Consider the following 25,878-nt stretch of genomic DNA (forward strand, 5'->3'; position numbering starts at 1 on the left):
CTGGAGAGTAATACAATGGTGTGAATGTTAAGTCTGAATGTCCTTACTTCCTTTTGCGCAATTCCCATTCTGTCCCTCCAGTGCAAAAGAACCAAATCAACCTTTTCTTTGGCAAATTTTTCAACTTCCTTGGCAGCCTTTCCTGCTAGTCTTTGCCACTCTGGAACTTTATTAAATCTTCCATATTGATCCTGAAAAAAAAGGAATATGACCATTTTGATTTCAGATTATAGGTCTTCAAAACAGCTCTAGAAACGTGATTTGGTACAAGAGTATTCTCATATGCCGCTTAACTAAGTCAGACAATTTACACACCTGTGCATGTCAGCATATGTATGGCTCACTAAAATAATGCATAAAATAGAGAATAACAACTCTGATTCTACTTTATTTATGTTTTAGTATGTGTTTCAGGTCCTGCATTTCATACAGTACCGTGCAAAAAGTATTTGCCCCATGTCTGATTTTCTGCATTTTTGCATATTTTTTACACTGAATTTTATCAGATCTACAACCAAAATCTAATATTAGATAAAAGGGAGTGAACAAATAAAAGAAAATGTTGATACTTATTTTATTTATTTATTAAAAAGAAAGTTATGCAATGTCCAATGCCCCCGTGTGAAAAAGTAATCCCCCCCTTAGACTCAATAACTGGTTACGCCACCTTTAGCAGCAATAAATGCAGAACTGCTTCAGCTCAGTGACATTTGTGGGTTTTCGAGTATAAACTGCTTGTTTCAGGTCCTGCCACAACATCTCAAAGGGGTTTAGGTCTGGACTTTGACGAGGCCATTCCAAAACTTTAAATTTCTTGTTCTTCAACCATTCTGATGTAGACTTGCTTCTGTGTTTCAGATTACTGCTTTGCTGCATGACCCAGCTTCAGCTCACGGACGGATGGCCTGACATTTTCCTGTAGAATTCTCTGATATAGATCAGAATTCATGGTTCCTTCAATGCTGGCAAGTTGTCCAGGTCCTGATGCAGCAAAGCATCCCCAAATCATGACACTACCACCATCATGCTTGACCGTTGGTATGATGTTCTTACTGTGGAATGCAGTGTTTGGTTTTCACGAGACATAACGGGGCCCATGTTGGCCAAAAAGTTCCACTTTTGACTCATCTATCCATAGAACATTGTTCCAGAACTCAAGGATCATCCAGGTGCTTTTTGGCAAACCTGAGACGAGCATTCATGTTCTTCTTAGTGAGCAGTGGTTTCTGCCTTGCTACTCTGCCATGAAGCCCATTTTTGCCCAGTGTCTTTCTGATGGTAGAGTCATGAACACTGACCTTAGCTGAGGTGAGAGAGGCCTGCACATCCCTGGATGTTGTTCTAGGGTTCTTTGTGACTTCCTGGATGATTTTACGCCTTTGAAGAGATTTTGGCAGGACGGCCACTCCTGGGAAGATTCACTACTGTCCCAAACTTTCTCCATTTGGATAATATGGCTGACTGTGGTTTGGTGGAGCCCCAGAGCCATTAGAAATGGCTTTGTAACCCTTTCCAGACTGATAGGCATCAACAACTTGTTTCCGGAAGTCTTCAGGAATTTCTTTTGATCGTGGCATGATGTGCCTCTAGAATCTGTGTGCTGACAACTTCACTCTGATGGTAAGGGCCAAAGTTAGTCAGATTTCTATTGGGCAGGGGTGGCCCAAATCAGGCCTGACTGTTAACCAAAGTATTTAAATAGCTGACCCTAACTATGCCTTTAATTGGGATGAGTGAACTGGGGGGGGCAATATCTTTGTCACACCTGAATATTGCATGTTTGATTACCTTGCACACAAACAAATGAAAGAAGCACCAAACTTTGGTGTCATTTTTTTTTCTCTCAGACGCCCTCTATATACTGCTACAACCCACAAAAAGATCTGACCAAATTCAATGTGAAAAATGTGCAAAAATGCAGAAAATCAGACAGGGGGTAAATACTTTTTTCACGGCACTGTAGCTCTTTCCTATTATAATACAGAGCTAACAGAAAACGTTGATGTGACATTACAATTCATTATGATTATCCTTGCTGAAATTCAAAGCAGACAAAAAACTTCTACAAGAAATATAGGGGAAAATATTCAATGCTTTTTCTTAACTCTGTATTTAAACGTTTTTTCCTGACATTAGAAAGAAAACAGTATAGGTAAACAAATCAGCAATTATATAAATATGTATTGAACTATTATTATTATTTTTATTATTATTTATTTATTTATTTATTTATTCACTGGACCGTTTAGTTTTCTACTCACTGCTGCAATTTTCACATTGTCCCTGACATGCATCCTGTCAACATCCTTTTCAGGTACTGGGTCAGAGCTGTCCAGGTATGCCAGCAGACCTGTCGGCTGGAATCACAAAGTGGGTCAGTCAGGACTACACTGGGTCTTTAAATATTTCACCTACACTGATTGATGCAAAGTGTCTATGATTTTGCATCCACAACTTAAAGGGGACAATTGTCTGCTGGTCAATATGTAAATACAGTATGCATGTCATAGCTGTTATTGCTGTCATAGACACTCATAGTCATTTCAGACATTTTATACAATGTCAATCCTCATTCTTGGCCACTTTCCCAATTGTATGTCTCAGTCTAACCTTGGGGGTGTCACATACATCAAAATATGAACTACATATTAAATATGACCTTATTCCAAATGTCAGCTGGTTTTGATTTTAATGTTTCAAAATTGCAGGCCTGCATACAGGTAACCCCTCAAAACTGAAGACCTATATTGTAGTGTGGGCCAGATCTGGTGCACTTCAATGTGTGGGAACATCCAATATACTGCAAGTCTCTGTATATAAGTACTGTAAATAGGCTAGGTTTACATATTTAGCCTCTCAACTGTTTGTGCTGATTACATGAGTAGAAACACAGCTCTAAAGCAGAGTTCAAATTGTCAATTAAATCTCTTCAAATAAATACACTTTATTTAATTATAAGCTTACCAATATACGCTGGAGTAAATTCAAAGCTGTTGGGTGTTCTGCTGTCCACAGGCCCACCAAATGCCTACTTAGCTGCCTGAAATAATGAAAAGGTACTTGGATCATAAAACATAAAATATCTGTCAGATGGCTTTTTTTTAATCAGGTATATCTCATACCTGTTCGTTAGCATCCTCTGATCTGAACTTATTGTAAACATTGACGTGTGCAGATGACAAGGTAAGGCACCTTCACTAAGGGCAAAATCTTGCATTTTTGAAGCTAACTCCTTATCACCTTCCTAAAATGGAGAGAACACAAAAAACAAGTTTTACCCTATTGCCATATTTTATGCAATCTGATCTCCAAAACTCTTTCTTGAGTTTTGAAATGCAGTGATGTGAAAGCACAATTATAAAAACCAATGGGATTACATCCAGATTGAACTTTCTTGCTAATATAAATCAAAGCAGATGTATATTGAGCTGTACAAATGAAGGACACTACTCCCTGGGAGGTGCAAGGCCCAGTGACTATGAGTTATTTCTCCAGGACATAAAATAGGCTTTATCTAAAGATGTTTTTTTTTTTTTTTTTTTTGATTAAAAAAAAAAAAAAAAAAAACATCCAGTGTAATAATTACAGAAGTGTAGCGCAGTTTTAATTTTCAATTTAGAATCCCCACCTCAATTATAGCTTTCATTACTAGACCGGCTCCTTTTACTATAGCCATGGAAGGGTGCTGAAAACAAACAAACAAACAAATATTATTTATGTACATTAGTAGGTCAAATTCCCCGAAAATGTTGCAATAGTAAAATCAAACTGATAAAGTTCATCCAAATCATCAGAAGTCATCCTCACCTGGAAAAGTTTAAAGAGGGTCCTTCCATTTGATGCCACCATTTCCAGTAACATGTCAAACTGCTGCCCTTCTGTAGTCTCGCTATATGGAGCGCAGAGGGCAAAGGTGAGGAAATCCAAAAGGGAGCTAATAACAAGGGCACCTGTGCCATGATCCTGCAAATACCAACAAGTACAGTACACTAAATGTGTGCAATTATCCTGCAAATTAGTTTCCACTACAGGTGTGACAGCTTCCGCAATACTGATATGCTAAATGTTGTGATCCTGCAATTACAAACACACCAATACAATTACAAACACAGCAACAGAATTTGTCCCTTGTAGAAATAGAAACTGCATTTTTGGTTATTGTTTGTATGACAAAAAAATTAATAGCTTTAAAAACTTGTAATTCTCTAAAATCATAATTCTGAGGTTAAACTTTGTCAGGAACAAACATGCCTAGATTAATGCTTTTATCTGTTTTTAACAGTGATAGGCATTAGCCAAATCATTTATCTAAAACACTTGCCAACTTGACATGTTAACCTCTTTGTATTTAATAGAAATATACCCCATACTTAGTTATGGTGGTTGTGTCAAATGCTTGGCCAAATACACAAAAGCTTTTAATAAGCACCAGTGTGATGGAGACACTAGCAGGTCTCCACCAACTATTTGCATGACTGTTGGCTTTTTGTAATGAGACATAAACAATACTTTGATCTCTTAAAACAAATGTAGGATATCATAATCTTACAGATAGATGTGTCCAGCACTATTACAAATGGAAATAACTGTTTCTCCAAATCCCATTTATTGTGTACTTGGCCTCACTGGAATTAGCACTCCTTTTATAACAACAGAAACACACTAACAAAACATTCCTGGCCACTGTAAGTGAAATAAGGATGTGTCATTTACAATTGAAAATATGTCTACTTAATATGTTGGACAATATAGGAAACAAAATAAAACTAACTCTCTCTCTCGCTCTCTGAGAATTTCCTAATATCAATAATTCCTCAGTAATGTTTAGTAAGAATAAGTTATAAGTTACAAAATCAATATATTACAAATGTTCTGACTGGTATGCAAATTAGTAACTGCTTAGCAAAAATATTAACAAACCTTTTGCTAAACACTTTATGCAAGTGATTATAAAAGAACATTTTTGTTACACACCAACTTTGCTAACCCCCTCCCTCCAGTCGACTGTGGGAATGGGTTAGAACACTGACACAATCGAATGAATTTGACCTGCGGTTGGAAGATCTCGATTAAACTCTAAATACCCAGTTTAAAAACGTCACACCGTGACGTTTACAACTAGCAAGTCTGAATATATTTTAATCATTCTGATCTATGTACATAATTTATACTGAACGAACCACGTTCACTTGCAAATTGCACTGTTAACACAAATTAACTCAGTCGTGAAAAAACACAGAATTAAGTAAGCAAAAACCTCCATTTCACACCCAAACAACCTCAGTATGTTTTCTTCCAAGTGCGTGTGTGTGAACAGCAAGCAAATTGATTCATTATTTAAAACCAAAGGAATCGAGTTGAGACTGTTTGTAACTACCCTAACATGAACACAATCTTACATTTTCACCTGCATCTCTTATTTACTGGTACCATTTTTCTCTTTAATGAAGATACAAAAAGAAACAACAGCTGCTCTGTTTGATAACAGGGAGTGAAAAACAGCAACCAGCCCATTTTCTGCAACTGTCTGCTGTTGTTAATATTTAATGTGCATTATTTGGTAGATCAGCATGGATTTCTGAGCTAACTTGATTCAGAATAAACCCTAAAATGTAGTCTCCTTTTGCATAATCCATTATAATAGGCTTTTGTTGTTAAACGTTGTGAATGTTAAAGAATTACACTTTAATAATGCATATGTTTAGTGTAGAAGTTGTTGATTTTCTCCAATGCATATTGCCGCACACACTGTAAGTATGCTGTTCATAACATGCACACACACGCTTTTAATGCAGCAAAACAAATTTAAGACCATCACCAAATGGTTTTATTGGTTTCCACTAACTTAAATGTCATGCACACTGAAAATCTGGTGTAAAATTGTCACAACATTATGCCACAATACCTCAGCAGACCTGCCTCATTGTAACATATAAAACTGTCTTTGCACCTGGAATTGAATGATATAGTAAGAACATTTCCACAATTCATTGTGCAGCATGCATGACAGAGGGGCCCTGTTCATAAAACTGTCCTTTTTAATTTCTTTATCAACCAATAAGTGCAAAGTTACACATGTAATTCAATCCACCAAAACAGACTTCTCAATAAAGAATCTGTTTGTGAAGAAATTGTCATTTTTGTACATAAAATATACATATACTGTATAAAACGTTCTTTCAACACAGCATAGAACATGTATTTTGAATAGGGCTGAATACGTCTGATATCTGTCATGAATATCCATGCTCCTTCCAAATACAGAATTTAAACACTGCAATAAACACACACACACACATATATTATATAATATACATATATATATATATATATATATATATAGTCTATATATATTGTGATATCCTACAATAACTACAGGAATTAAACATACACCCCTAACAACAATCTACAGGAATTAACATACACCCGATCACTGGGTAGGGAAAACTGGCATTGGTCTACTGAACTGTGTCATTTTGACAGTCCAACAGACCAATCAGAACTTCCCCTTTATTTTCACTGGCCAATCTGGCAGCCATGTTGGATTCCACTTTCATGATTTTTTTTTGTATTCATACTCTGAAAAACAAAAAACAAAACCCCAATTTGATTAGTATTTTAAATGAGCCTTGAGATAGCATTATCAGCTGACTCTCATGATACACTAAAATGGGTTATCCAAACAAAGGCGGGTAATGAGTGGTGTGACTAATAAGGTTTTATTAAAGACAAAAGATTTTCTTTTTTTGTGTTCTAATATATGGTTAGGTTTTTATAGACGCTTTTTACATTATAATTATAGTTGTACATTTTCATTTTAATGTTCAAAATAGTATTTAGTTATGTAAAAAAGCAGTGAAAAGACTGAGGGAACAACTTATTTTGTAAAGTCTAGATAACATCAGCTGGAAAATGTACTACAAATATAAAATAAAGCTAAAATATAAGAACTGTATTAAAAGTATGTAAGGAATACTGGTCTATAAATTATAAATTCCTCCTGGATATGAAGAGTAGATCATTTTTAAAATGTCACTGAACAATTATTATAAACAGGTTTGCTGATGTATAATTCTCTAGCTTTAGTCTGCAGTTGAAAAGACACACTAAACACTAAAGTAAAATGCTCTGGAAAATGCATAAGGTTTATGAGTAGTTATGACTTTGTATACAGTAGGTTGGGACTCAAGACAATTATAGGACTTAATTATCAATGTACAAGTATTGTAAAAAAACAGAAAAACAAAAAAAAACCAATAGGTTACAAAATACAGGACACAAAATGGGTAGTACAAAAGGGGTAGTTGCTTGACAATTGCACTTACCACATGGATGTTAAATTTTTCCAGTAAATTTTCTAAAAACTTCTTAGAAGACAAAAGTGAGGCTTTGTTCAGCTGTTCTTGTCTCAAATCGTAATCATCATGCATGGGCTACAATGAAACCAAGAAATGCAAAAATAATTTTCAAATGCATGTGCAATAGGATTGATAAGACACTCAGATTTGACAGCAAATTCATTTCTTGGCACTCTCATCATCCTTTTACTCAGCACTCTCAGAAGTCAGCCTATGTGAAAGGTATACTTAATTGGTTTGTGCTGCTGGAAAATCACAGCATGTTAAACAATCATCCACTACATCTCACATTTCAGTTAATTTAGATTTTCATTTCAAATTAACTATTTTTTCTTTCCTTCCAAGTCGGTCTATTTAACTGTTTTAAAAACATTGGTGGCTCTAAATATCTGCCATAGTTTCATTTATTAAAATAGGACCTTTTGTGTACCAAAGTTATGAAAAGCAAACACTTCCTATAATAGTGTATGCGAGTCTACTTAGTGTATCTCTGTCTATAAAAATATGTAGAATGCCCGTAAAATTACACTTTGTCTAACTCTATAAAACATACATATTGAAAAACTTGACAAAACATATATATCCAGAATTATTCTAGACATCCTAATACGTTTATATCAACATTTTAAAGCTACAGATGTTCACAGAACAGACAATACTCATTAAAGGGAATCAAAGTTTCAGTGCAGAATATGCACGATGCTCCGTTTCTGTTCTGGAAAAGGTATATATGGCAATGTAATTTGTGTATATACATAAGTTACATCAGGAGCAATTTGTGTGACATGCAAATGAATGAATAATGCATGAAATATTCCCATGGCTTCACAGCTCATTGCAAGAGCCACTATCTCCTCTTCACACCCACTTAGTTTCCATAACTATGACAAAGAGAACCAAGCATGCTTATTTAAAAAATACATCAAGACTTGAACTTCTAGTACAGTGCAAGGGAACATTGATCACAAAGGCCATTTGGTGGGCAAGAAAAGATCTTTTAACTGCCCAGAACACAAAACCAAACTGCCTGATTGCAGTAGATCTGAAACTGAAGGCACAGAGACTCAAATAGCATGTTTTGTGTAACTTAGGAACCAGTTTTACTTACACACATAAGGGCACAAAGCATATCTATAGCAGCATGTGTAACGCCATCGTTGTTTCTTTTTAAAGCCTTGACTGTCTTCACTCCAAGCCTTTCTCGGAATCTAAGAAAATCAGGAGATCAAAACTTTTTCCTGTCAACATAAGGTCTTGCATTTAAAATTTGTATTAAAAAAAAAAAAAAAAAAACATTCATTTTATCAAAAGATGTGTACACCAAAACAACACATACAATGTTAAATAAAACCTGGCAAGGGTAAAGGCCACCTCAAGTTGTTTCTTATGAGCTTTGTATCTAATCTTACTTTGGGAGTTGTGTGAAGGCCTGGAATCCTGCTTTAGAGGCAACCAGTCTTCTCACAGCTTGGAACTGGCTCTCTAACTCTGCATTATGCACAGTCAGGTCTCCTTCCTGTGACAACAGTGCTGTGATAGCATTGTTAATCAGCTTCTCCTTGTTCTCCGAGAACAGGCCCTGTGGATCATGAAGAAGAAACATTTGAGCACTGGGAGCCAGGCAAGGGAAAGGGAATTCATTAACGAGAACCAGGAGGGAGAAGACTGTTTCTTACGTCTTGAGTAACCGCATGCAGCACTCCACTATATGAAACATTAGCGTTGAACCTGAAAACAGCATCTGCAAAGTTGCCATCTATAAAAAATAAAATTATTAATAACACACAAACGCACTCATTTATTAATTGCATAAAGTAGTAACTTAACATATATACGTAATGCATCACTGTTTAACATATTCTTCAAGTATTCTCTACTCATACCCTGAGCCAGACTTCTCCTACAACGGTGTGACATGCTGACTATGAAGCTAAACACAACATGTTTTGTGATGAGACTACTATCTAATTTTACTTGTGACCTACAGTAAGCCCGACTCAAACCCAGGTCTCTAGCACTGATAGCTAGTGTCTATTTAATTGCAACACCAAGCCCAAGATTGTGTAATCCAATTGTTTTTCTGTAATTACACGTTTTATTGCGTATAAGGTTTCCTATAGGTTTTTCCACTAATGCTAAAAAAAAAAACCCCACTACGTTTTAAACTTAGATATGTGTTACGCCTTTCTTGTGGTGATCTCCTCAAATACATGATTTACATTAAAGTTCCTATCCTGAAATAGGTGAGCCACTCATCTAATCACATGTGCATTTTAAAGACTGATCAGCGTTTCCGACAGGAAAAACTGCTGCCCGTCACAGTGACTGGGCACTAAATGTTTTACCAGTCACAACTCAAAACATCATCAGTCATGTGACACCTATCCATTCCTAAAGCGATACACATACACGTAGTTATAGAGAATAAATAGGCCTGTATGAAAAAAAAACTAAAACAATTCTTTTCATGTACTTATTTTTTTTAATTACGCAGAAAATGAAAGAACGTAGTTTATAACAATTTGTTTCCAAAAGTTGTCAAAATTGTTTCTTATTTTTTAACATTCATAGTTTGCTTTATAATTTAAAATGCAAATAGTTTACACCATAGTTCTTAGCGTAACTGAAAACTACAGGAATATCAGTGAAATTAAAGCATTTTTTACTGAAAAGATAGGAGGGTGTGCAATCTTACATAAGACCAGACTGATACATCCAGACTAAAGAGTGCATGTAAAACAACAATAAAAAAATAAACTGCACTTTATTCTTTCACTTTAATTAACACACTAGGCAGAGTGAATCAGAATAATGGATAAAAACTAAATAAACAAATCCTGCCCTCCTGGAGGAACAAAAGGAGGGTGCGTAGATTGAATCAGCCTATTGGTGACTTGGCGCATTGGTGACTTGTGCGAGTTATACTACACTGTGCCTAAGAACAGGAACTGCCGATTGCACTCAACATCAACTAGTTGATTGCCGTTGCCACGGAAGGGTAAATTCAGAGCAATAGTGCGCAAACTTTTTATAACAATATACATCCTTCGGGGGGGCCCCCCCCCTCCCCCCCCCTTTAAATGTTCACAAGTGTTGACAACCTGTAATCGTAAATTTCATTTAATAAAATAAATAAATCTATAAATCTTTTTTTTTTTTTTTTTTTTTTTTTTTTTTAAACACTTGGTTCAATTCAACATTTACCTAATGGATAGATCCGAAAAACATTTTCGTTCTGCAATTAAATCTGAAAAAATAAATCTGGGTTTTCATAAAATAAATATTTATTTTGCCAGGTAAATCTGAAGCTAAATGAGCCCTCGCCCACTGAAGTGTTTGAGTTGGTATTGTATGCTGCAAAGCTGCCCTTACATTCCGAGAGCCAATGTCTCCGCTTTCCCCACTGTTAAAACATTAGTGCTTTTTTTTTTTTTTTTTTTTTTTTTTTTTTTTACACTTCGTGCATTTCGGCTCTGTTCACTGCAGTTTTGCTGACACGCGCCACTTCCCATCATTTTTCCGGTTCTACAAGTCTTGGAGTGACCGTCAATGGCTGATTTGAAAGGTAATAACTGGGACTAATTAGCTTATGTACTTATTTAAAAAAATGTCCTTTTAAAAAAAAAAAAAAAAAAAAAGGTTACATTTTTTACAGACCTTCTTCTGTATTTAGTTCCACACTATGCTCTCAGGAATAAAAGCAATTTCATCATCACTTAGTAAATCTCCATCAATTACATGGAAGTTAGATTTAAACTCAGCTTTTTATTTTGTTAACCATTGTTCAGACAAGCATACAGCCCACTTACATACTGCCCGAGTACTTCATGAAAACTGATCGCTGGCAATGATACTAGGTCTTCATCTGTATTTAGTTCAACAAAATGATCAATAACTTTACTCTCCGTTCCCGGTTCACATTCCTTTGTTTTTTACATTTTTATTTTTCTAATGCCACTCTTCTTGTACATCTAAAGCCCTTACTAATATCCTCACTTAGAACAGACACTTTTGTCTGTGAAAGTGGAATTTCAAATTAAAACTGAGAGGAACACACGACAACATTCCCACAATATGAGAGACAAACATTTTACCTGCTTGAACTATGCATAACAAAAAAGCAAAAACCAAATTAAATTACCAAAAGACCAATTCAATCTGAATCAACTGATTTCCTACCAAACATACGCATATGTAACTTGCACTTATTTCTTGTTGCCATAAGATACATAAAACCATCTTAACAAGAAAGTTGAGTATTGCTGTATACAAGAGCTAGCATGAGCAGACTTACTTGGGGGAGCAGCAAGAAATTTAAGATGAAGGCTCTCCACCTCTTCATCCACTGGCGTGCTGAGTAAACCCCACCTTTGTCCCTTGTGTGTTGGGGCCATTTTCACACATACATCCCTGTTCCCGGATGCCCTTACTCCATCCAGCAGACTGGCCATCAAGGAATCTCTGGAAGACCAAGACCAGGCTTGAGCACTCACTGAAGTATTGGCTTCAGTAGCAACATTTTGCATTATTTTTGGATCAGACAGTCCATTTTCATCAACAGCCAAAGTTTCCCACTGACAAGTTTTTTTTTTTTTTACTTGGTTTCCTATGAACTTTAGAAGCAATTATTGGCATTTTAATTTGATAGCAGTCTGATGGCCACAAATCTTTCCTCCACTATAAGCAAACTGATCCAAAGGTAAAACGCATATTGCCTTAAAGGACTACACACAATTAGTGCATCAACAAACTGTATCTCGACAAAGCAATTTACAAAGAGTTGAAATAATGTACATACCTTTCTGTTGATGAATAATTTTGGATCTGCCCCCTGATAAATTCAACAGTGAAAAGCTGGGGATTTGCTACATCGCATACTAAAGAAAATATCTGGAAAAAAATAATCAAATACAGATTGTTTAAAACAGCATATGTTATAAATATTTATTTTTTCGAGCTAGATTATTCTATTTCCATGCCTTGCATGTCACTATTTTCTTTTCTTTTGGAATTGGAATACTGTTTGAATGTACTTGAAGTGTATAGACAAGCTTCAAGTTCAAGTCTATGGACATTGTTTTTCACTTGATCTAGAGTAGATGGCGTAGTGTTAGAAAGTGGTATGATGTCAGATTTTGGTACAGATGCAATCAACTGCGACCTGATGGGTGTTTTCCTATCGTCAAAAAGAGGTACATTTGCCATAATTATATATCTTTTTTTTTTTTTTTTTGCAAACAAACTGGAAACAGACAATTTCTCTAAAAAATAAATAAATAAATAATTCCCTAGAAGTCCACTGCAAAGTTGCACAAGTAAAGAAAATATACAAGACCCAATGTATTGCATATGATAAATAATCTCATACTATTTTCATAATGCTGAAAAAATATGATAAATTATATTAAAAACGACACAAGCCTGGAAAATCTTGAATAACGGACAAAAATTCAAAAGGCATAATAATAGGAGCATGCTATAGACCGCCAGATTCAGACGGTGAGCACAATAATCTGTTATACAATGACATTAGAAATGTGTGTAGCAAAGGAGAAGCCATACTAATGGGGGATTTCAACTTCCCCCAAATAAAATGGGAAAACCCGGTGGGTAGCGCGAAGGATGAAATAGAAATGGTGGAAATGACAAATGACTGCTTCCTAACACAATTTGTGAAGGCACCCACTAGAGGGGAGGCATGCCTTGATTTAGTCTTTTCAAATAACGAAGATAGAATAACTAAAACAGAGGTCAGAGAACCACTGGCAAACTCAGACCACAACATGGTCTCATTTGAAGTGTTTTTTAAATCCCCAAAAGAAATGACTAAAGCTAAGGTTTACAATTTTAGAAAAGCAAACTATGAAGGTATGAAACAGAGACTAACAGAAGTAGATTGGAGTAAAATAGAGAAAACACCCACAGAAGAAGGATGGTTGTTCTTCAAAAATGTAGTACTAGAGGCACAAAACAATTATATCCCTAAAGTAGACAAATCTAAATGTAAAACTAAATTGCCAAAATGGTTTAATAGATCAATTAAAAAAAATATTCAGCGAAAAAAGGCACTTTACAGAGCATTAAAAAAGGACCAAAAAGAAAGTACGCAGAAAGAGTACACAGAACTGCAAACGCAAGTCAAAAAGGAAGTTAGAAAGGCCAAGAGAGAAATAGAAATGAACATTGCTAAGGGAGCTAAAACCAATTCCAAAATGTTTTTCCAATATTACAACAGCAAGAGAACATTCAAAGAGGAGATTAAATGTTTAAGAGATACAAATGGCAAAATGGTAGATGAAGAAAAAAAAATAGCAAATATGTTAAATGATTACTTTTCACAAGTTTTTACAAAGGAAGATACTGACAACATGCCCCACATGTCATCCAGTTCCTGTCCAGTTTTAAATAACTTTAGCATAACTGAGGCAGAAGTGTTAAAGGGACTAGGAGCTCTTAAAATAAACAAATCCCCTGGGCCGGATGAGATCCTCCCAGTAGTACTCAAAGAAATGAAAGAAGTAATTTACAAACCGCTAACCAAGATCATGCAGCAGTCTCTTGACACAGGGGTGGTACCGACAGACTGGAAAATTGCAAACGTAATACCGATCCACAAAAAGGGAAACAAAACTGAACCAGGTAACTACAGACCAGTAAGCCTGACTTCTATTATATGCAAACTTATGGAAACTATAATAAGATCCAAAATGGAAAATTACCTATATGGTAACAGGGTACTGGGAGACAGTCAACATGGTTTTAGGAAAGGGAGATCGTGCCTAACTAACTTGCTTGATTTTTTTGAGGATGCAACATCGATAATGGATAATTGCAAAGCATATGACATGGTTTATTTAGATTTCAAGAAAGCTTTTGACAAAGTCCCGCACAAAAGATTAATTCTCAAACTGAACGCAGTTGGGATTCAAGGAAACACATGTACATGGATTAGGGAGTGGTTAACATGTAGAAAACAGAAAGTACTGATTAGAGGAAAAACCTCAGAATGGAGTGTGGTAACCAGCGGTGTACCACAGGGATCAGTATTAGGTCCTCTGCTATTCCTAATCTACATTAATGATTTAGATTCTGGTATAGTAAGCAAACTTGTTAAATTTGCAGACGACACAAAAGTAGGAGGAGTGGCAAACACTGTTGCAGCAGCAAAGGTCATTCAAAATGATCTAGACAAGATTCAGAACTGGGCAGACACATGGCAAATGACATTTAATAGAGAAAAGTGTAAGGTACTGCACGCAGGAAATAAAAATGTACATTATAAATATCATATGGGAGATATTGAAATTGGAGAAGGAATCTATGAAAAAGACCTAGGAGTTTTTGTTGACTCAGAAATGTCTTCATCTAGACAATGTGGGGAAGCTATAAAAAAGGCTAACAAGATGCTCGGATACATTGTGAAAAGTGTTGAATTTAAATCAAGGGAAGTAATGTTAAAACTGTACAATGCACTAGTAAGACCTCATCTTGAATATTGTGTTCAGTTCTGGTCACCTCGCTATAAAAAAGATATTGCTGCTCTAGAAAGAGTACAAAGAAGAGCGACCAGAATTATTCCGGGCTTAAAAGGCATGTCATATGCAGACAGGCTAAAAGAATTGAATCTGTTCAGTCTTGAACAAAGAAGACTACATGGCGACCTAATTCAAGCATTCAAAATTCTAAAAGGTATTGACAGTGTCAACCCAAGGGACTTTTTCAGCCTGAAAAAAGAAACAAGGACCAGGGGTCACAAATGGAGTTTAGAAAAAGGGGCATTCAGAACAGAAAATAGGAGACACTTTTTTACACAGAGAATTGTGAGGGTCTGGAATCAACTCCCCAGTAATGTTGTTAAAGATGACACCCTGGGATCCTTCAAGAAGCTGCTTGATGAGATTTTGGGATCAATAAGCTACTAACAGCCAAACGAGCAAGATGGGCCGAATGGCCTCCTCTCGTTTGTAAACTTTCTTATGTTCTTATGTTCTTAAAATATGATACATTTAATTTTAAAAGACGTAAAAGACCAAAAACAGCATAACGTACCAGATTTGAATGGGCACTTCCCTACTTTCTTAGCGGAAGATGTTTAGGCATGGGCAATCAAGCGCAGTGCATGAAGTACAACTTTTTAACACTGAAAATAACACTACACTGGTGTAAGAAATTAAAGTTACTTTCACCTCTGACTGTAGCATCTACTTTGACTTCAACTCGGGTAAAATCTGCCAATCTGATTTAGACATGCCAGAACTGTATATATATTGTGTTCTTGAATAGTAAATTTTGTATTATTTCTATTGTTTTATTGAAACGTTATGTTCCACTTTCATTGCATTGCACTTTATTAAGTCTGTAATACAATGATGCATTTATGAGATTGTGCTTCAGTTCATTTGACTTCAGATCATGTATTTTTTATCTTTTCTCTTTTACACAAAAACATATTATATTTATATATTTCCCCTTTGTGTAGGTTCATAATGGAATAAAAACATGAAGTTCACACAGACAGATTTCTAGGTTGACATATTGTTAATGTGTTAATGTGTTTTTCCTGCATTCATAATACATTATTTTCATTTTGGTAAATTAAGTGGTAGACTTAAAAGGTAGACATTAGTGCCTAGTTTTACACTGAATTTGCCAAGTGGATTCATTGATGTTGCTTGCAAACAGTAACAGAGTATGCTGGGAACAAGTGGAAAGTAGAAGCAAAGCAAATAATATTTAATATCACAGCTATTTTCTGATATGAATTAAGAAGCTCTAAAAATATGATTATAACTTACATGTATTCTTTTTTCATTCATTGTTTTTTTCAGTAAACTCAAAATTATTCAGATGATCGATGTTCTACTGTTTTCAGTGCAAACAAATAAATTATATATTTCAGAGATTCAGGGAGCTCAGCAAAATGAAATGACGTACTTTTCAAGAATGCAGTTTTAGAAATGTATTTTTACAGTACTTAAACTTAGAACACAGTTTAAAGTAGTAAAGAGAAAGGCTTATTAAACGCCAAATAATTACTTACTTGTTTACCATGCTGACATTATTTATTCCTTATAAAAGTTGTGTTTGTTTGGGGGGAGGGATTTGTGTGGGTGTGTGTTTACACTACAACCTAACGCGTCAAATTTCTTATTCTTAGTATGATTGGCTGCAAAGACAACAGGGCTAATCAGTGATTGGATAATGTTTTGTTGGGTGGGTTTTTATTGTGAAATTTCCTAGTAACTGTAACATTACTTATAAAAGGACTCTTCGTTAATATCTAAGAGTCACAGAGTGAGAGTCACACAAGGTCAAGTCAGAGTCGAGAGTCTTTAGCGTCCGAAAAATGCGACTCGAGTCCTACAAGTATGATACATATGCATGCATAGACAGACAGATAGATAGATTATACGTGTATTCAGATTTTGTAAAGTTAAGATGTGGTTCACCTATTTGTCATGACAGAAACAAAGCAATACTCCTATAACCATTAATGCAGTGCTACCATGTTTATAAGCATATGTAAAACAGGTTATTCACAGACCTCTTTAAGGGGGTCAACTGGCTGTGAGCTTTTAAAACACTGAAACATGACATTTAATTTTCATACACAGCTAGTCTGGCAGCCAGTAGTCGTAATGTGTACAAAAAGACCTATTTTAATCACAACTGTAATAAACTGTTTCCTCTTTTGTAGCCAGAGAAATAGTTAATATGTCTTACACGTTGACAGCGAGACCAAAAGGACCTATGGAATCTTAGGCACAGACTATTTCCTGACAACATAAGTTGTGTGTCTACTCCATGATACTTACTTCTTCAAACGGTTTCAGCGTTACTATGTTATAGGAGGCTGGATCACGTTCCACTAAACATGTTTCTGTAAGTGCCAATATTCTTTTCACAGGCTCCTATAAAAGAAAAGAAACATAATTCAAACATAAGAACTGATAAAAGTCAAGCAGAGCACAGTTGCTGAACACTGCAAGGATTTACTGTATTGATTTTCAAGTGAGAAAATAAATGCTTTTTTGGAGAAAAAAAAATTACATACATTCTGTATCTTCACTGTAATTTGGAGAACAGCTGTAATTATTATTAACCAGTTAAAGAAAATACCTAAATTCAACAGGAGTGACTGGGGAGTAAGAATATTTTGAATTTTGTTGAAGTGGGGACAATTACTGTGATACACAGATATTTAGTGGGAAAAGAGGTCAATTAAAATGGTCAGTAAATGGCCCACCCCGAGTCGATCTCAGAATCGTTGCTTCCAAAGGTTTATGTGGTAGTGTTTATCTAATGTGATAGCACCAGATTTATACTGAAAATTACAGGGGAATTCGAAAATAAAAAAAAATAAAAAAAAGACAGCAGCGAATGTTGAACCAAGCTAATGTCTCTTTAATGATTCCAGATGCAGCATGCTTATTTCCAGCTACAATAAGTGCTTCCCACTGAGAGTACGATCACATTATACATTAATCATCTATGGTGTCTGGCTGGGGTTTACTTAATCATTTCTTATGCAATTAAACCATAAGAAAGCGTCGCATTAGGGAGTCAGAGACTACAATGCTTCTCTCAATTTTTCTATCAATTGCAGAAATGTTCTTTTGACTTCTATTTTCTATGAACAGATTTTTAAAAAGGTAGAATTAGTTTATTGTTTTCCCATTAGTCCAATGCATTCAGTATGTATGACAGATCATGATATTAACTGTAGGGGAAGTTGTTGATCTGGAGAGGGTGACAGCATGAACTTGTTACAGAAGATGCTGTAACTACAGCAAAGCCCAGCAGGAATCAGAGGAAAGAGAGAGTTATTTCAGACCCTGTTGTAGTTTGCATTGATATCAGCTGACCAAAAGACAGTGTAAATAATCAAAGGGTCACTCACACCTACTCAAGGCACTCTTCTTCTAGATAAAAAGCTGGCAGAGGTCTTGCGTCATATTTTCATGCCATGCACACAGACGGTTGATTATAAGGTTGACATAACATACTGAAAGAGACCCAAAAGTCTTTCCAACCCACACTCCTGTAAGGCATGCTATATAAACCACCACAGAGAACAGAGATGTATTAAACAAATGCTCTTACCGAATGTCTTGATGAAAGTTTTTGCACAACAAATTCTGCTAGCGAGGTGATTGAATCATCTGTGCTGTATTTGCCCAGTCTGTGGATCACATACTGTTCAAACTCTATGGGGTCCTTCCGGGTACGCAGTGTGATGCCTATGTAGTTGCCTGCGTGCTCGATAGCACTTTTGATGATGTCATCCCTTTGCTCGGATGCAAATAAGTGCTGTAATAAGTGAGTAGATGAAACAACTGTCTTTCCATATATATTTAATACCGGGTAGAGGTTTAGCAAAATTGATAGGACAAACAATACGACTATAAGATTGGGTGAAAGGTTGTCATTTGCACATGAAGCACTCACCAATCTACTGAAGCCTCCATATAGTATACAGAACCCCCCCTGATAGTCTGAGACCTCTGCAAAGCCTTCAATGTTTCTGTAGTCATAGGAACAGTTGATTCTGTTGGTTGAGGGGTCGATCTGGTCTATTCCTCCAGGCGTCACTTCCAGCACCACAGACTTACGAGTGTCACTCCAGTGATGTTTGTAACAATTGTATCGCTGCAATGTAAATGCAACCATTCATTATTTTTAGAAATCCCATTATCCACTTGCCTGGTAACCTCACATCAGCTGACATCTGACCCATCACTTTGACGGGTCTGCCACTATTAAATCACAAAATGGAGAATTTTAGGTTTAGTAAACTTGTTTACTACTACATGTTTCTTCCCAATGTCATTTTTTCACCCTGCTATACACATTAAATACAATTCTAAGCACTACTGTGGCTATTCAGCTCCAATGGCCGACTGTAAAATAGTCTTTAAAAATAAAAGTTCATTTTCATGTTCTGGCTCATTACTAGCCAATCCAAGTATCTATTTGGATCTGGAGTTTGTTGGAAGATTAGCTGCTGCTTTTGCATCCATCTAAATAAAAGTTCCCATACAGCAGCATGGACGGCACATATTTATATGATGACATCCATAGTGATTAAGCAAAATAGGAGCTTTGTACAAACTTATAGGCTTGGAGATATCAGAATAATGTGAAGGGAATTAAAATGTATTAAAATTTATACTATTTTGGCCAAATAGTGTACACTTAAATTGTCTATTTCTACAAACATTACATTACAGTGGGCTGAAGTGATTCTAAAGCACTTACCCTTCCAGTTATTTTACCCTCAGAAAAGTCAGTTCGAAATCTCTGTAATGACAGAAAACCAAATCAACACATACAGTGTATGTAAACCAAAAAATGAGCCTAAACTATTCTGCTACAGTCAGCCAATTATGGATTTCTGAGTCCAATGGCACAAAAGTCAAGTTGTACATAAATAAATCATTAAGTTTAATGTGTCAGCTTTTATTGTGACAGGGCCTCAGGCCCCTGTGAAACATTAAACATTGTGTGCGGCTCCAGAGAGGGTTTTCAGGTTTGTACATTTTATTTGTGAAAAGATAATATTTTGCACACTCAGTATTATAATGAGACAAAAAGTTTTTTGCTCTCATCTATCACAGTTAAAAATCCTCACCAATGCCTCTGTAAGCAGTTCTGTCCTGTGTTCAGTTGAAAACTTCAACGTTTCCGATTTCTTTCCACTACCCTTTCGGAAAGTGAGGTTAAACTCAGTGCCTTGTCCCTTCCCAACTGGGGTGATACCACAGATGTCCCCATAAGGCCACTGAAATAAAGTAGACAAAAATAAGTAAGAATCATATTAATTGTAGTAATATGCATGATGCGGTGATGGTCAAATACTGAAGTACACACACATTAACCAACAGAAAATGAAACACCAAAATAACTTATGGCAGCATGAACCAGAGTAACTGCAGAGGCCGATTCATTTCTTGATGACTACAGTATGTGTACAGTTTCCACATACCTTGCCACTAGTCCAGGATCTCAGCCCAGGACAGAACCTCCAGCTGTTAGGCCAATACACACTTCTACACCAGTCACTGGGCACAAACTGACTGGGTGTTAATTTAATGCTGCTCCAGCCCCATGTCTCCCAGCAGGTGTCACTACTGCGCACTGTTTATTGGAGTTGATGTAGTCATATTACCCCATTGCTGTATATTTTATAGGATGGGGGAGAATTTCTTATACTATACCTTACTTTTATTAAAATAAATTAAATGAAAACATTTAAGCCTCCTTTCCAGTAGCAGGAATATAATATAAAGTTGAACACTGGTAAGCTCTGAAAGCAACAGCACTGCCTCAAGCTTTGAGTATAACCGCTATAGGCATGGATTTGAATCAGGGTTGTTGTGAAAATTCACAAAACCACCTTAACAATCAGCACAATTGTCTGCCTCTAATACCTGATTGGTAATTTCAAGAGTGGTAGGATTGTAGGTGGATATTCCATGGGTGCCAACAGAAAAGACTCTTTTATACCTGCAAAAACAGAAATAAGTTCAGCTGACAGGAAATACACCAGGGTGCGTGATAATACCGATATACCAGTATACTGCAATATTCATCAGGCAATACAATAACCGCTATTTGTGGTTCAGCTGATTCAGGGAAACGTCTCCTGGAAAATGTCGGCTATTATCTTGCAAGATAATGACTTTGTAATGTGAGCAGTGCTACCACAAATGAACATATGGCAGAAGCTCACAGAGATTTTGAGCTGCTTAAATTCTGCAAAGTCACACTTATGAGAATCATTTCCTAATAAAAAAAAAAAAAAAAAAAAAATCTAAAAAGGATGGCTGTATAGCATCAAACAATGCAGTATGTTGTTTATGCAAGGCTGAAGTAAAACGGCAGACCACCAACCTTAAATACAGTGGTGTGGTCCTAAATCTTAAAGTACCACAACGCCTATTACAGAATTGTTTTTTTCTAAAATAATACGAATTCCCAATATTATGTATAATAAAAAATGACATTTAAAAGTAAGTTACTTAAGAACTGACAAGAGGTATACATAAAAAAAAAAAAAAAAAAAAAAAAAAAAAAAATCTCAGATGTTCTGCAAAGAGTTATACAGCACAGTACACTACATTCATTCCAAGGTGTGCTAAAAGTCAAATTACTACAGTATGTCATGTGAAGGGTGTCTTGTAATGTTTAATAGATGTCGTTCCTTGCATTCTAGGTGAGGGACCGCTGAGCTATGCAAAATGATTTCTCTTTTGAATAAGACACTCAACACTGCTACTACAAATGTAAAGTGCTGCTGTTGTATTATTCACGGGGTGACGTGGACACGGGGTGGACTTTTTTTTAATTTTTACAATTCTGTAACACCGATTTATTCTATAATTTATAATACAGTAAATTAAAAACAGCTGTTTTTCATTAAAGTTCAATGGCTCTCATTCTCCACCCATGCTCCTTAGGTTGACTGATGTGCAATAAACACAACCAACTAGGTAGTTTTCAAAACAAAGGAGCACATAGTCACTTGCTTTGTGTAATACTGTATAGTACCTCAGTCTAATGCTTAGCTCCTCTTTGTTTTCAGTAACAATAAACCATGACGTAATAGCCTGAAAAGTTATGTGATGTAAATAATATTTCACATTAATGGTATAATTTAACACACACCCGTGACTACTGAGAACCTGTTCAAAGAACGTATATTGAAGAATGTCACCAGGCAACTCAAAATGAAATTTGAAATAAACATTTTTTATATATTCATATCAACAGATCACAAACTGGAACTACTGTCCAGCACGAAAACACGCCCTGTCATTTGATATGCTAGATGATACTGTATACGGTATATGTTCAGTAATGTACTGGCCTTTATATTTTGGGGGAAATGTTAGTGTAGCCGTCCGTTACTGTAGCTAGATAAACAGGACCTTTGATTTTAGAGAATCTAACTGTAAAGTAATAGAGACAGTGATTACAGTGTTTGGTGTAGTTTTAATGTTGTAGAGAGAGCAAACTATCAGGACACATATTATCTATACAGTAATGATAGTACAGCTTTACTGTACAATTTTAGAAATGCAATATTGCACCCCTATATTTACTAGAGCCACAGAATATATCCACCTACTTTGTACTATCCCATAGACACTTCACAGTATACCTAAAAGTGTATCAGTTTTCTGAAAAATTGTTAACCAGCTGCAGCTGAATAGTTCTCATTCGTCATTGTTATCCTAATTGTTTCTCTGGAACTGAATCGCAAATCCTCACATATCACAGCAGACTACAGTACTGTTCAGTGTATAGTTTCCCTTCTCATGTTTCCTGCTAGCCTTTCAACTCATTACTGTATGTTTAACTACTGTTAAATTGCCAACAGGCATGCACACATAACATGCATTTACACAGACAAGAAAAAATTATTTTCACAAATAGGTCTTGCATGAAATATCTATGAATAGTAGGACTTGCTTCAGATTAAAAAAGGCATCCTTTCACAGCTCTATGTACTCAAATGCAATATTGTTTTTCCTTCACTACATAATGCATTGGCTCACCAATTTAAAGAAATTGTAAAGAATTCCACACACTTTTTTTTTTTTTACTTTGTAGAAAATTGAATTGTACAGTACTCTTCTGAAATCACACTAAAACCCTCACGATCAATAACCTTCTATTAACCCAAGCTCTTTAGTTTACCAAATAAACCTCCTGTATTATAAGCTCTTTTTACTGAGGAGAGAAGTGCAGAACAGGTAGATTACAGTAGATGCTGGCTAACTGGAGTTGAAACCACCCACAAGAATACTGAGAACTGGTCTACCTGTACAGTATACCTTTGTCTTTCACTTTCCTCTTCTTGTCATGCCTGACAGCAAGCCAAGCCTTTTCCCACAAACCAGGAAAGCACTCATGGTTTCAAATGTCTGAAATTGTGGACCAGATCTCCACTTAGTGACAGTGAAAGCACCTACTACTGCAAGGGAAGGGGAGGGCAGGACAGAAGTCTTTTCATATTCATGTTCCATCCCACAAGCTGCAAAACGGTCTTTAAAATATTTATTTTGTTTACCCAAAGATAAACTAAACTAGGTTTTTCTTCCCATTAATAGCAGTTTGAAGGTGTGAAGAAAGGTGCTTTTTAGTCAGCAACAACACTAAAACCTTTGAGAATACCCTGCATTATACAGTAGCAATTATCTCATATACTGTAGGCTACTGCACACAGTAGCACATATTATTGAGCAGTGAAGTCACACACAACACAGTGTGCTTTTGTATTTCTTCATGCAAACATTCAACTGAAACTAAACCAAATCTGTTACTAGTGACGACTCATGTCAAAGGTGTTTTTAATGTTGCTTCCACAGTGTCAGAGGATGTTTATAAGAGCAAGTGTCAATGATTATCTGCAATGGATGTTTTGAGAAAAACACCTGATCTCAGCAAGATAAACACAATGCATCCCTACAGTCACTGCAAGGAGCAGACAAAGCACATTGTTCAAGCCAAAGAAGAAAACCTTAGTCATCATAAGCTCGGGCCTAGTTTTCCACCAATGCACAGCAGCTCTGCTCACACAGCATAGTTGCGGTATTCAGGCTGCAGCCTTCCAGCAAGTTACACAATGTGTATCATTAATAATATGTCAATGAACTTTACTCACAAAACCAGCAACGGAATTTCCTCAAGACTGTAAATGCTCTGCTCACAGTAAACAAATCAGAACTGATCTAAATTGAAGTTTGTGGATTTGCAGTATCCATGTTTTCTCAAGGTCATACAGATTCTGAGCACATAAAATAGACCTTCTGTTCAAGATTTACAGGTTTTCATTGTGTTGTTAGCTGAATTCTTTCAGTATTTTTTAAACCCAGACATTTCAGATGAACTTGCGCACATAGGCTACATACAACAAAAGCAGAATCTGGATTCGCACTGCAGCTTACTACTTGTCATGTACATTGTATTGAAAGAAATGGGAATTAAATATGACAGCAACTTGCAGTAGAATGTTCTAACTGCTGTTAAAATGCATTGTCAACTCACATTATGACATATAAAAAGTCAAGCCCTTTCCTTCACGTCTGCTCAATCAACTCTGTCACAGTACAAATACCGCACTACTACTTGTAGGTAATGTAATAAATAAGTAAACAAACTAAAAAATAAAATATGATTAAAAATGGAGCATTGAAAGTCCCCACATGCTACAGCGCTTGGTACACCCTCTACACACTTAAACTAAACTGTGTTATTAAAATAGTCATAACACTGTGTGTACCACTATGTACCGTAGCCTGAAGAGATTAGGAAATAGGCTAGTATTAAAAAAAATACACAGAATTCATAAAACGTAGCCCAAATAAACCAAACAGGAAAACCCAACCAGCTAGTCTTGGGAGTTACCAAGTAGGCTTTACAACTACAGGACTTGGACTTAATCTGGACTAGACAAAAATTTAGACTGGCTTTAAAAATCTATTTACAATTAGACTTGTTCATTCTAGACTTAAACAATTGTCCTCATGTGTTAAGGGTAAACAGTGCCGTTGAATTTACTACAGTAAATTACATTTACAAATATATGGTTTATAAATATATTGTCTACCTACATGGAAGCCCCAGTTGTTATATTCAATCTGTGTGCGTTGACTTTTTGTGCAGACAGCTCACAGGAACTAGTACCATATGCGCTCAAAACTGTTTGCAGATATGACATGGGCAATACAGAAGGCACAGACTTCACGATTAAAAACTCACAGATGTGTATCAACTCATAAAAAAACCTACAAGTCACTTTTCCAAATCAAGATAAAAGCTTAGTAGTGCACAAGCTCGGAAAAGTTTCTTCATTGCGAGTAGCACATGCTTGTTAATGGAACTGTGACGCTGCAAACCTTTCTCTCTCGAAGTACTGTATGCCTCAGAAGTAGTGTATAACTGCCAACGTACAACTCAAGAGGAAGTTCCAAAGCCTATTTTCTCCCATTTTGTGCAAAGAAACTGGCCTATATTGTTGGCAATATAGTTAATTGTGCAAAACCAAAAAAAAGCTTACTCATACCTTGACTTCCTTTTTTATGTATTCTTTGCTTGTGCAGCAACCACGGTGTGTGTGTCACTGACAAGGTTAATCAGAAAACAAATATATTGTAAATTAACTTGTACAGTAAGTTTACAGTACAACATTTTCACAAATAGGTCAAACCTTCAGGGGCCCTGTAGTTCTATATGAATACAGTAGATCTATAAGAAACAGTAAATAATGATTACAGTACAGGTTGAACAGTATATTCTAAATAAAAGGACATGTGAAATTGAGGTAAAGCTAAATTGCAGATTACAGTAGAAGTGAGTGAGTTTAATTGTGCACACCTAAAAAATGCCCTTGTGACCTGAAAGTTTTACAACTGCACAATCTTCTGTAGAGCAGATTCTTGAAATTAGTAACAGAAATCAAGGAAAAGGTCATGTTTGTGAGCGGTGGTACTGTATAGTGGACCTACTGGATGCA

The 25,878-nt window shown here is 36.0% G+C and overlaps 1 protein-coding gene across 3 annotated transcripts in view; it reads right to left on the minus strand.

The window, feature by feature from the left end:
* The window catches only part of LOC121314554 (dnaJ homolog subfamily C member 13-like), an 87,120-nt gene that overhangs the window by 46,336 nt on the left and 14,906 nt on the right, over positions 1–25,878 (minus strand). For 2 of the 3 annotated variants that reach the window (XM_041247947.1, XM_041247949.1), the window contains exons 3-20: positions 20,789–20,864; positions 19,990–20,139; positions 19,617–19,658; positions 18,807–19,007; positions 18,462–18,668; positions 17,174–17,269; positions 12,157–12,248; positions 11,653–11,819; positions 9,035–9,114; positions 8,768–8,937; positions 8,467–8,566; positions 7,326–7,433; positions 3,808–3,963; positions 3,629–3,685; positions 3,123–3,244; positions 2,965–3,040; positions 2,262–2,357; positions 48–191 (exon numbers count right to left, since the gene is read on the minus strand). In XM_041247947.1, the coding sequence (XP_041103881.1) occupies positions 48–191; positions 2,262–2,357; positions 2,965–3,040; positions 3,123–3,244; positions 3,629–3,685; positions 3,808–3,963; positions 7,326–7,433; positions 8,467–8,566; positions 8,768–8,937; positions 9,035–9,114; positions 11,653–11,819; positions 12,157–12,248; positions 17,174–17,269; positions 18,462–18,668; positions 18,807–19,007; positions 19,617–19,658; positions 19,990–20,139; positions 20,789–20,864 (2,140 nt within the window). The remainder of the gene's footprint in view (positions 1–47; positions 192–2,261; positions 2,358–2,964; positions 3,041–3,122; positions 3,245–3,628; positions 3,686–3,807; positions 3,964–7,325; positions 7,434–8,466; positions 8,567–8,767; positions 8,938–9,034; positions 9,115–11,652; positions 11,820–12,156; positions 12,249–17,173; positions 17,270–18,461; positions 18,669–18,806; positions 19,008–19,616; positions 19,659–19,989; positions 20,140–20,788; positions 20,865–25,878) is intronic. The other variant, XM_041247948.1, reaches the window with a different exon arrangement.

This window comes from Polyodon spathula, chromosome 4, assembly GCF_017654505.1.
Source record: "Polyodon spathula isolate WHYD16114869_AA chromosome 4, ASM1765450v1, whole genome shotgun sequence".
Lineage (NCBI taxonomy): Eukaryota > Metazoa > Chordata > Actinopteri > Acipenseriformes > Polyodontidae > Polyodon > Polyodon spathula.